This window comes from Takifugu rubripes, chromosome 11 (assembly GCF_901000725.2).
Source record: "Takifugu rubripes chromosome 11, fTakRub1.2, whole genome shotgun sequence".
In the NCBI taxonomy this organism is placed as follows: domain Eukaryota; kingdom Metazoa; phylum Chordata; class Actinopteri; order Tetraodontiformes; family Tetraodontidae; genus Takifugu; species Takifugu rubripes.
Window position 1 is genome coordinate 13,948,550 of NC_042295.1, and position 12,436 is coordinate 13,960,985.

General features: G+C 44.1%; 3 protein-coding genes across 5 annotated transcripts; all 3 read left to right on the top strand.

Annotated features, from left to right (window-relative positions):
• The first annotated feature begins 2,361 nt into the window (after window positions 1-2,361).
• Window positions 2,362-5,335, top strand: LOC115251419 (uncharacterized). 3 transcript variants are annotated; one of them, XM_029843681.1, is made up of 6 exons: window positions 2,362-2,469; window positions 3,712-3,970; window positions 4,052-4,085; window positions 4,239-4,425; window positions 4,517-4,623; window positions 4,710-4,802. In XM_029843681.1, the coding sequence occupies exons 1-6, from the start codon at window positions 2,427-2,429 to the stop codon at window positions 4,746-4,748; spliced, it is 669 nt and encodes a 222-aa protein (XP_029699541.1). In that variant the 5' UTR covers window positions 2,362-2,426; the 3' UTR covers window positions 4,749-4,802. The 3 variants fall into 3 exon arrangements, with proteins under 3 accessions (XP_029699541.1, XP_029699540.1, XP_029699539.1); XM_029843680.1 differs by having other exon boundaries at window positions 4,707-4,797; XM_029843679.1 differs by having other exon boundaries at window positions 4,517-5,335.
• An 817-nt stretch (window positions 5,336-6,152) lies between these two features.
• LOC101073682 (cytochrome P450 2A13-like) lies at window positions 6,153-8,773 on the top strand. Its single transcript, XM_003968682.3, has 9 exons — window positions 6,153-6,364; window positions 6,439-6,601; window positions 6,700-6,849; window positions 6,981-7,141; window positions 7,246-7,422; window positions 7,513-7,654; window positions 7,750-7,937; window positions 8,020-8,158; window positions 8,406-8,773. Exons 1-9 carry the CDS (start codon window positions 6,200-6,202, stop codon window positions 8,585-8,587), a joined length of 1,467 nt encoding a protein of 488 aa, XP_003968731.2. The 5' UTR covers window positions 6,153-6,199; the 3' UTR covers window positions 8,588-8,773.
• A 518-nt stretch (window positions 8,774-9,291) lies between these two features.
• LOC101073907 (cytochrome P450 2F3-like) lies at window positions 9,292-12,360 on the top strand. Its single transcript, XM_003968683.3, has 9 exons — window positions 9,292-9,587; window positions 9,736-9,898; window positions 10,339-10,488; window positions 10,562-10,722; window positions 10,803-10,979; window positions 11,050-11,191; window positions 11,316-11,503; window positions 11,578-11,719; window positions 11,812-12,360. The coding sequence occupies exons 1-9, from the start codon at window positions 9,417-9,419 to the stop codon at window positions 11,997-11,999; spliced, it is 1,482 nt and encodes a 493-aa protein (XP_003968732.2). The 5' UTR covers window positions 9,292-9,416; the 3' UTR covers window positions 12,000-12,360.
• Window positions 12,361-12,436: the final 76 nt, after the last annotated feature.

Here is a 12,436-nt window from a genome sequence, read left to right on the forward strand (position 1 = left end):
TCTCAGCACTATCCCTCATTCGCCTCCTGATTACGCGCAGATCCGCAGGAGCGGTAAATAACTGCGCGTCAACAGTTTCCCGCAAAAGTCCGTCAGCACATCATAAATGCACAGGATACACGTGGCTTAGTGAGTCCATAATAATAATAATAACAACAACAACAACAATAATAATAATCATAATCATAATAATAATACTATATCCATTTATTTCTATTTATGTCTATTTTTTTGCCTCATCAGCTACTTTAAATGAGGAGTTTTACTTCTGACTGTGGAGACACACAAGTGACTCCACAGTCAGAAGTAAAACTCTAAAATATTTTTTAAGAATGGAGAAATAGTTGAAAGTCCATGTGTTTCTACACATCTAGAGAGTATTTCTTATCTATCTATCTATCTATCTATCTATCTATCTATCTATCTATCTATCTATCTATCTATCTATCTATCTATCTATCTATCTATCTATCTATCTATCTATCTATCTATCTATCTATCTATCTATCTATCTAGGCAAAGAGGGGAAGGAGGACCTTCAAGGGCAAGAACATATGACAGTAGCCTCAAACTGGAAAACCTGCCATGAAAACCTTGGTAAATTTGTCTGAAATCAGTCCGATCTCCACCCAAACAGTGCGAGATGTCACCAGCTGCAGCCTAAATAAACGCTGCTGCCACAGATTCCCATCAGCTGTCCGCTGCAGGAGTGTGTGTCGGGGTGGCCGAGCTGTCTGGGCGATGGTGGCCCTCACTGTCTGCAGAAGTTCACACACCATTCAGGAGGAACTGATTTACTTCAAAGATTCCAGTGGCTGCATGAAAATAAAGGGAGGGGCTGGGACTCAGGTTGAGAAGACTCGCTGGCCCTTTAAACATGGACAGTGTTGTGTTCCCAGGGTCTTTAATGGAGACAGAAAGGGACGGAGAAAGACCCCATTGTATATGCTCTTTTCCATAGCAGCCTGTGCAATAGTGCTCTCGCTGCTCCCAGACAGAAGCCCAGAGACAGAGCAAGAGGGGCTAGGAGGGGGGAAGGAGGGTCACCGAGGGGGTCTCGAACAAGAAAGAGGGGTGTTATACCCAAAAAGACAAAGTTTTGGAGCTGGAGTGAGTGAATGTTTAGGTTCTGAGGGGGATGGGCTTGAACTCTGCAGAATCAGCTTGTTTAGCTCTCAGGAAAATCCAGCAAACACAAACTCAACACACACACACACACTCAACATTATTTGCAAGCCAGTTTAGATATATGTAGATATATACACCAGCAAGAGGCTTTTCTCAGTGTCAGAATCGATCACCATTCAGAACCAGCAATTGCCTGCAGTTATTAGGAAACTTAATGCAAGACAACAAGAAAAAAAAACCACCTGCTGTTTTGAACTAAAACCAGTCCTCATTTCCCTTCGTGTTGCTTAAATTTTACTGGATGCAACCACATAAGAGCTTCAGCAACCTGTTGCTCTATACGTTTCACGGGTTGCTCTGCCCCCTGCTGGTAACAATGGGAACAACCTATCAAGACGTAAGAATGCATGACGATAGTGGATAGACGCAGGATGTAATTTCGTAGTTCTGGGGATTTATTTCTTTATGGGTCGGCAGACGGTGTTTATTTTTACATTTAATTGTAAAATGTATACATTCTTTTTAAACATATTTTTACATTGTCGTCTGTTTGTTATTTAACCTAATAAATTTGACTTTAAAGACTGACAATAAAACCAATTTAGTTGATGCCTTTAGTGTCACAATTGTCCGTCACTGGGACATAATGCTGTTCTTGTTGAAGCAAACACAGGCCGATCCCAGTAGGTGATGTGACATTGAATATCCTTGACTATCATTCAGGTTGCTGATAGAGGGGAATCAGATCTCTAGATTAAAGTCTTGGTTGGGCCTATTTGCAGCACCACAACAACAGATTTCCAGCTGTGTGAGGGTAATAATCCCTCCATTTTAATCTTTCTAAATGGGAGGTGGTCCAGCCCCTGGTTCAGGGGCCATCCAAGGCTTGGAACCAGGACTGTAGTGGATCATTTATCAATAAGGTATTGGACTTCACATGTGCGACAGGCAATATTTTAGCATCACTAATTTGCATGTTTCTGAGCGAGGAGCACCATGGGAGTGTGACATCTGGTTAAGGACAAGAGGAGAACTGTGATCTGGCTGATGGGTTTTATTCATTGCTATTTTGATTATTTGGGCCTTACACTCATGTTTATTTGTGCGTGTGTGCGTACATGGAACATTTCCAACTCCTCTCACAACAGCAAGGGTTTAATAGAGGAAGGCCTAAATAGTGGGGATTATCAGACTCTCTCTCTCTCTCTCTCTCTCTCTCTCTCTTTCTGTTACCCTATTTTGCTGCATCGAATGCTCTGTCTCTTATTTCAGTCATTGTTGCTGTGACGACCACAGGCATGAGTACAGTGGGGGTCCATCGAGGTTTTCTTCGTAAATATGGTGAGCGTGTTTAACTATTTACTCTGCTTGTGTTGTGCAAAATCTTTGGTAGCAAGAGCCCTCATGATGCTGGATTTTGAACCACTCTATTGTATCATATAATCCAAAATGTCCAATTCCAGCTGGTCCAAGTCCTTAATTTGACACATTTTGGCCTAATTGTATCCCTTGCGGGATGCATCTGACAATGCCACAGGCTATAATGAGTAGTTTTTTAGATAAAGCACTTAAACGACAAGATAATAATAATGCCATCATGAGTGACAGTCTGAGAGTGTGATGTGATTGCTCACAGATGTGTTCGTACTCATTAATGCGATTTTCTGAGCCATTTTCTGGATTAATGTTTCTCCTAATGTTACATCTGTTTTGTAACTCCTCCAGTTTGAGGTGAGCGTTGTGGTGACAGTGACCGTATAGTTCAATAGTCTTTTGTTCCCTTGCCCTTATCGATTCATTGGCACCTAGTTGTGGATTGATCTTAAATCGACACACATTTTCCTCCTGTAGACACCACGAAACATCGCAATTCTCCCCGTCTGGCTCTCTCTCTTGCTAAATCCACCTGTTCATTCTAATCCTCTGTGTGGATAAATGGAGCAGATCTTTCCCAGCCAACATGTGCTCTCTATCTATTATCATTATTACACATTATCGGCTGTCTGGAACATATTACTGTTCAAAACTGTCATCGGGTAATGATTGGAGAGTCGTTCACTTTTAAAAAAACAACAACTTTGCACGTGTTAAAGTTATATTTGACATCCTTGAAATACAGATTTAAATTCATCTGGCAGAAAAACAGTGGAATTTAATCCCATCCCCTGACTGCATGTTGGGGGATTTAAATCACAATTTAAACACGGCTTTGCCATCTTCTTATCTTTTATATCTTTCATGTTTTTGTTTTTTTTCACAATTCCAGTCTCATCCAGTTTAGGCTGCTTACTGGTATCACTGGTGTCACTGTGACGGCAGAATTTTGTTGTCATCTGTCACCATTAGTAACTGTGTCCCTCAAGATCTCTGTCCATGTTCATAAAGTCCTAAACGTTGTTAAATCCTTCTTTGGATTAAAAAAACCCACATTTTTTCTAATATTTAAACCCTTTGATGCTACCAAGTAATCTTTATTTCTTTATTTATCTCTTTTTTTTAGCATTTTGCTTCCCATCAATGGTATCCTGCAGCCCTTCCCTCCAAAACGACCTCCCGTCATGTAGTTTTCTATTTTTGCCGCAGGAGGGTTCATGTTTAAGCAGTGGAAGGAGAAGTATGTCGTGCTGACCCTGGAGGGGAGCCTGCTGGTGTGTCGCGATGCGGATTCCCCTCCTGATCTGATGGTTGCCCTGCAGAGCAGCTGTGAGTCAGTCGCGGAGGGGCGAGAAATCCTCGACCTGCCCAGGCTGCCCCCGGGCGGCAGGCGGGACTGCTGCTTTGCCCTGATCCTCCCGCAGAACAAGTTTCTCCTCCTTCTCGCCGACAGCCCCGAAGACTGCAGGTGGGTCTCAGCCCGACGACCGACGTTTTCACCTGGTTGAATTGTTGCTCGAAAGATTGATGAAGCTGTTGTCGTTTGCAGCGTGTGGCTGAATATGATCAGGAAAGTGAGGGAGGTGAGCTCTGGCTTTAGTCCTGCTCTTGGTCAATGTCCCTCTTTCAATATCCCATCTTAAAATGTAAAAAATTAGTATTAACAAAACAGTGAAATGGAATTTTGGGGCAGATTCTATAGGTTATCTTGTTTTTTTCTGGTTTCTTATTTTCAGGGTGTGATGTCACCTCTGACCCTTCAGAGGAAGCCCAGCGTCACTCCCCGCATCACTGACAGAGAGCCTCTGCCCGACTCCTCCAGTGACAAAGACCCCGGCTCACCCAGAGTCGGTGACGGGACGCCCCCATTGTCCCGAGTCACTGAACGGGGGGGCTCCTTCAGGGAGAGGGGCCAGAACCGAGGTCAGAAATTCTCTGTCACGAATTCACGACGCGAACATTAAAATGGCTCCATTTTGGTTTGACAGTAATATTTCCTATATTACCTCAACAGCCAGTGGTCCGTGGCGGTCCACTCGTAGTTTTTCTGTGGCTCCCCCTCACCGCGTCTCAGACTGCCTTCGCCACGGCAACAGCAGCGATGCCCGAGCAGTGAGGGCGGTGTGTCTGCTGATGGGCGGTGCGGCGGGCTCCTCCGCTCTGGGCTACCTAAACTCATGCTCTCCTTCTTCACCTCTCGCCAGCAGAAGCCCAGAGATTGGCCACAGCACGGGGGGCTTCTCTGATAACGCCGCTGGCTCCTTCCACGCCTGCAGCCAGGACGTCGACTCTCCGCACTTCAACAGCTTTGACTTCGAAGGGGACTCCGATTTCGATGCCTTCGACTGTGGAGGATTTGCTTTTTAGTGTTTCCTGTACATATGATTGTGAAGGTCCCCCTGTTGAGAATCCTTTTAACCTGAGTTATTGTTATTGGATCTCCACTATTTCTCCATATCTGCTTTAATGAAAGTGTTCCTCCCGGTCGTTTGCCTCTGTTCCTCAAATTAATCATTCCTGATCTTGGCTCCTTTTAACACTAACTGTCTTTGATCTATCTCACTATGCCAGAGGTTTGTTTAATCATAAAGATAAAGGAGTTCTTCAGCTGCAGTGTTTCGTTTGTGGAATTTCAGCATGCACCTCCATAACTGTCAATATTCTTTTTCTACTTTTTTAAAGGACCCTCGATTGTCCATCAGTGGGTTTTTCCATTTGATTTGTCCTTTTGCCTCCTTCCAAGTTTAAAATGACCTATTATCTAGTGTTTGGATGTTTTTCCCAACTAAATATGATCAAGTGGAGCTCTAAGTAAACATCATTCTCATCGTGACTGTGTGTTTTCTCTGTCCTGATTCGCAGTTTTCTGGGTGTGTTGCAGAGTCACCACAGACAGCAGGTCAGCGTTTGTAGAGCAGAGGTAGAAGGCAGATATGCAGAGTCACACAATCGCTCGATGTTACAAAGGTCAAGATTCCTTGACCTTTGTAACATCAAGAGTCAAGAAACACTGACTGTGATGAACCCAGAATATGAACCATATCAGCAGCATTTATCTTCTTCTCCAGACAAACAAAAGGGTCTCAATATTGGCGTTAAGCCACCCAGATTTAACAGCCCTTGTGCCTCCTTACAGATCACAAATCTTTTGTCACTTTCTAATGTAATTTCATCTTTACAACTAGTTTTTCAGGCATGTGAAGTGGTTTGTTTTGATTTTTTCTGGTTGCAAGAAATAATTGCATCCAAATGCAAGTAAGTAATTGCAAGATGTTGGAATATTTATTGATATTTATTAAAGGCTGGGAAAACAAGCCTACACACTCTTTTGTTTTCACAGAGGAATCAATTAAAACATCTCAAACAAGAATGATCAAAACCTTGCAGACCAACACCACATTTAATATCTTCAGAATCCCTGAGATTTACCCATGATCCTTCATTCACCAATGCTGCTGGTGGTTGAGATGTTTCAGGAACTGCAGCTAAAATTGTGGGCAGAAGACCTTCAATAGTTTCACTAAACAACATGTATCACCAATAATCAGGACAAGGTGCAGGACAAAGTCAGAACCAACCTTTTACCCAGTCAAATGCTTCAGCCAACTCCCTGTTAATGTAAACACTAACAGGGATAAAAGTAGCTGCCAGACCAGACGGCCGCTGCTGGTTTAGGACACAAAACTTCAACAGCATAATGGAGTTTTCTGTGACTCTGATCTTGGCGGGGCTGGTATTAGCCTTCTTTTGGTTTATTCTACAGAAGAGAAAGTATAATCTCCCTCCAGGACCCACCACGCTACCTCTGGTGGGAAATCTGCCACAGCTGGACAAAAAGCAACCTTTTAAAAGCTTTACTGAGGTGAGCTACAAAAAAAAGAGATCTTTGGGAAATGCATGATTGCAAGATTAAAAAAAGTATATATCTTTTTCCAGCTGAGCAAAAGCTATGGTCCTGTTATGACACTCTACTTGGGCTGGCAGCGCACAGTTGTTCTGACAGGATATGAGGTGGTGAAGGAGGCTTTGGTGGACCAGGCTGAGGACTTCACGGGCAGAGGGCCTCTGCCATTTCTGCTCAAAGCTACCAACGGCTACGGTAACACCTCCCATCTGCCCTCTTTAGCATCCGGGCCGTTTTTCACAGCCTGAGTCTGCCCCTTTATATCCTGACAAGCACACGTTTTCCTCTGTCAGGTTTGGGCATCAGTAATGGGGAGCGCTGGCGCCAGCTGAGACGTTTCACACTTTCAACCTTAAGAGATTTTGGAATGGGGCGCAAAGGGATGGAGGAGTGGATTCAAGAGGAGAGCAAGCATTTGACAGCCCGCATAAAGACGCTGAAAGGTACAGAGTGGCAGATTTAATCAATACAGGTATACAATTGAATTAAACCTCTACTCATTTTGACATTTCTGCACTGAAAAACTGGACGTTATAGTTCTGCGTTGTAACGCTGTGACTCTCTTGTCTTTCAGTCAAACCATTCGACCCCACATTCCTGCTCGGCTGCACCGTGTCCAATGTGATCTGCTGCATGGTGTTCGGCGAACGCTTCAGTTACGACGACAAACAGTTCCTGGAACTCCTCCGCGTCATAGCAGAGGTTTTAAGGTTTAACAGCAGCTTTTTGGGTCAGGTAAGTGGAGGTGGTGGTCAGAAAAAACGGATATGGATCCTCCAAAAATAAGGGAAATGCTTCAATTAAAGAATAAATTGCACTGTCCTGAATGCTTCCCACAGATGTACAACGTCTTTCCCTGGATCCTGGAGCATCTGCCTGGCCCACAGCACACCATGTTCAGCCATGTTAACTTCCTGAGGGAATTCATCAAGAAAAAGATCCAGGAGCACAAAGAATCACTGGACCCCAGCTCCCCGAGGGACTACATCGACACCTTTCTCATCCGGATGGAGCAGGTTGGAAATAACTTGAGTTTTTTGGGTGCCCATCATCTGCTTGATCAAATCTCATCACGTGGAACACTTGTGTCCAATGTGCGCTCTCAGGAGAAGAATCTTCCTAACACTGAGTTCCACTACGAGAATCTGGTCTCCACAGTGTTGAATCTCTTCCTAGCAGGCACTGAAACCACCAGCTCCACTCTCAGATATGCACTTGGAGTTCTGATCAAACATCCAAACGTACAGGGTAAATCCCAAATTCTAAATGTCATGTGACTAAGTAAATGCTTATCCTCCTCATTAACAGATTGTCTTGGAATGTTTTCCCTTTCTCCTGCACAGAGGAAATGCAACGGGAGATTGATAATGTGGTGAGACAAGATCAATGTCCCAAAATGGAGGACAGGAAGTCCCTACCGTTCACAGATGCCGTCATACATGAGGTGCAGCGTTTTCTGGACATAGTCCCCTTCGGCCTGCCTCATTATGCACTTAAAGACATCACTTTCAGAGGTTATTCAATCCCCAAGGTATCCTTAATTCCATGCATGTCAATTAGATAGAACATTTTAAAAACATGATGGCTAAAATTGTATTTTTTTTCCTAAATAGGGCACTGTGATCATACCTTTGTTGCACTCTGTGCTGAAAGGAGATCAATGGGAAACTCCCTGGGCCTTCAACCCCAAGCATTTCTTGGATCAGAATGGCAGTTTTAAGAAAAACTCTGCATTCTTGCCCTTTTCTGCGGGTAAACTTGGCATCTTTTTTTTTTTCATATATTCAATTTAGCTTTATTAACACACTAAATGGTGCCTAAAATGTGGCTAAATATGCAATAATATACCTCCATAATGCTTCTTTGCCCCCTATGCTTGATAAAACACAATATTGTCCTCTAAGGTGCCCTTCCAGTGGATATTTACTGGGTCTATAGGGGTCTTATATTCTCAATCAGCCTCCTTTCAAGCATCCTAACTCTGCTCATCTGTTCCCAGGGAAGAGATCCTGTGTTGGGGAGTCGTTGGCTCGCATGGAGCTTTTTATCTTCCTCGTTACCCTCCTGAAGGATTTCACATTTTCCTGCATCGAAGGACCTGACAGCATCAGCCTAAATCCACAGTACAGTGGCTTTGCTAATTTACCCCGCAACTATGAGATCGTCGCCACACCACGGTGAAGAGGATTCACATACTTCAAGAAGATGTATATAGTTTGCAGCAAATTATTTTTTTGGCAATTTTTTTTTCTTGTATGTATTTTAGATTTATTACTTATACCATTTGTTTAATAATCAGTATTGTACATTCACAAGCATGCGAATATAAACATTATAACATGAAATAAAAATAAGTAAGAAAATTAGTTCTGAGGTGCAGTTTCATGCATGTATGACTAAATCAGGACCATGAGACCTTAACTTTCTGAAAGACGTGGGTTTTCTTGTTCTGTGACATAATGCCTTTATTTCTTAATTTTTAATTAATCCTGTTAAAAAGGCACGAGGATGGTCGGAATCAGGTCATGTGAGATCAATAGTTGCTCTTGCAATCACCAATTATAGTACAGATCCAGATCAGTGCATACGTAGCATGTAGTAAATAAAATCTATTGAGGAAAAGTAGTTGGTGGGTCGAAAAGAAAATAATAAAAACAAAGCACTAAATAGTTTGAAAGATTATCGCAGATTTATCGCAACTTTAAAAACAAAAGACATTTATTTATTCGGAAAGTATTCAAATTCCTTGCTGAACGTAGATACATTGAGTTCATTTTTCAAGTTTTCGGTCTGAGTTCAACCAGGAAAAGTTCACTTTGGTCAAAATTCCCTCAGCTATCCCTTTAAGCATGTGACGCAATCGCGGAAGAGGGCAGTTCGGCCTCAAACCAACAACCTTTCTGCAGGCTGGGAGTCCACCCAAGTCAGGGGTCGCGTGCGCGCTGAGCTGCAGTATAAATGCAGCAGATGTTCGGTCCTCCAGAGCTGTCTGTCCGTCCGGAGCCACACCATGGACCTCACCGTCATGTTGCTGACAGCGACGCTGCTTCTTGTTGTCCTGTGGATTTTAAACGCGCACACGCGTAAACACACGCGTTTACCTCCCGGCCCCCGGGGAATACCAGTCTTAGGAAACCTGCTCCAGCTGGACAAGAAAGCCCCGTTTAAAAGTTTGTTAAAGGTGAGAACACGCAACAGGATTGAGCCCGTCTATTCTGTATTTGTGTGCATCAGGCCATGCAGTGGGTGTAACTTAATCCTCAGTATTTGTTGTTTGTTTGAGTTATTTTCGTTTTTGCCCAGTTTTATAAGTCTTTGTAACCCTTCAGCTGAGTGAGAACTACGGCCCTGTGCTCACCGTGGCCCTGGGGCCCCAGAGGACTGTGGTCCTGGTGGGCTATGAAGCCGTCAAAGATGCACTGGTGGACCACGCTGATGACTTCACCGGCCGGGGCCCTGTGCCTTTTCTCATGAAAGTTACCAGAGGCTATGGTAATACTTTCCACTTATGAGGCCTGCAATAAAACAACATGTCTTAGAACAAACACACCACAGATAAGCATTCGCACACAGCACCCAAAATACACATCTAAGCTAAAAGAGCTGTGAGGATTGTTGTTGTATGTTTGAGCAGAAAAAGCCACACAACTGTCTTCCTCTCCAGAGGTTCTGACCACAACACAGTGATTTGGTGACTTGGAACTCCATCTTGAACTGTGACGATCCGCATTAATCTTCCTCACTCGCAATTAAATCATCATCTTTCATAGCAAATGTAAATGAGGTACCTGACTATCTGAAGGTGTGTGCAGCATTGGCGGTTCGGAGTAGGGTTATTTTTATATGTTCTTCTGACATAAAAGTTCAATATTAGCAACAGCAAGCGGTTTTTCTTGTCTTTCTTGCTGAGTTGTGTTTCTGTGTTTCCACAGGTCTGGCCATCAGCAATGGGGAGCGCTGGAGACAGTTACGGCGTTTCACGCTGACGACCCTGAGAGACTTTGGGATGGGACGAAAAGGGATGGAAGAGTGGATCCAGGAGGAGAGCAAGCATCTTGTGACGCGCATTAAATCCACCGAGGGTCGGTTGGTTGTAAAGAGCTCGTGGTGTTGCTTTTAAAGTGCTGAGTTAAATGCCGTTTCCTCCTTTTGTAGGCGCGCCTTTTGATCCCACCTTCTTCCTGAGCTGCACCGTTTCGAATGTGATCTGCTGCTTGGTGTTCGGGCAGCGCTTCAGCTACGACGACGAGCACTTCCTCAGCCTCCTGCACATCATCTCAGAGACCATACAGTTTGGCAGCAGTGCGAGTGGGCTGGTGAGGGAGGAAAATGGCCTCGGAGAGACATCGGGAAGGGCTCAGATAGCTGCCAGATCTTCACACATCCTCTTTCGCAGATGTACAACCTGTTCCCCAGGTTGATGGAATGGCTCCCGGGCAGACACCGCGAAATGTTTGGCAAGATCGAGAAGGTGAGAGCGTTTACGATGGAAAAGATCGAGGAACACCAAGACACTTTAGATCCCAGCTCTCCCAGAGATTACATCGACTGCTTCCTCATGCGACTCCAACAGGTACAACAGAAGCTTCAGGCTGAGCTGATCATCTTCCCCCCCTTAAGCGGTCACCTTTCCTTTCCTTCAGGAAAAGCCTCAACCAAACACAGAGTTCAATTATGACAACCTGGTGTCCACGGTGTTGAATCTGTATTTGGCAGGAACTGAGACCACCAGCTCAACCATCAGATACGCGCTGAATGTGCTGATCAGACACCCAAAAATTCAGGGTAGGTCAAAGCCCGAATGCTCGCCCGCCAAGGCTTCTGGATCAGACACATCTATGAAACCTTTCTGTCTTGACTTAATGATTAAGGGATCAATGCATTAATTGTCCCACACTTTATTTTAAAGAGAAAATGCAGGAGGATATTGACAGTGTGATCGGACAGGGACGCTGCCCTTATGTGGAGGACAGGAAGTCCCTCCCCTTCACCGACGCGGTGCTGCATGAAATCCAGCGTTATCTGGATATGATCCCCTTTAGCATTCCTCACTATGCACTCCAGGACATCTCATTCAGGGGTTACACAATTCCCAAGGTACTCAAGGCGACACGTTCCAGAGATTCTCCGTATAAGAGTGTCCCATGTGACCGTGCGTCTCGTCTCAACAGGACACACTGATCATCCCATTATTGCACTCTGTGCTGAAAGATGACAAAATGTGGGAGACGCCTGGGTCCTTCAACCCTCAGCACTTCCTGGACGGGAATGGCAGCTTTAAGAAAAATCCTGCTTTCCTCCCATTTTCTGCAGGTAACTTGGTTAGCGCCCACGGTTTAGCTCTTTCTGGACTGTGGTGTGTTTATGAAGTCCCACTCTGACACCATGGGTGCTTTTCCTCTCAGGGAAGCGAGCTTGTGTCGGAGAGTCCCTCGCTCGCATGGAGATATTCCTCTTTGTCGTCTCCCTTGTGCAGCATTTCACCCTGAGCTGCCCCGGGGGACCCGACAGCGTGGACCTCACCCCCGAGTACAGCTCCTTCGCTAATGTGCCTCGCAAATACAAGATCATTGCAACACCCAGGTGGCAATAATGCGTCTGTGCATCGTCATATATTAGCAGCATTAGATTGCTGTTGAATTCGCTGGTCGCCTCTACAGAAGTGTGTTTTTGATAGGATTTAGCTCCTTGGCTGCCTTATTAGATAACACATTTATGTTTGAAAACCTGTCAAATTAATTTCATCTGAAATAAATGTAATAAATGCTATAAAAATATATATGTACTTTACCTGAAATACATTGTTTTTCTTCCCAAAAGTAATAACAAATGTTCAAATTCGGGGAAAATGCTTTTAAATATGCTTTTCCCCCCCTTATGCTTAATATATTTGTAATATAAAATGATGCAAACTGCAAAATAATTTTCAATTAAAACACTTTATTTCATTAAAATGTGTTTATTTGCTTCATTAACGTGGCCGTTATCAGGCGGTGACGGTCCTGGTCTGCAGCCTTTAGCCTCAGTGCT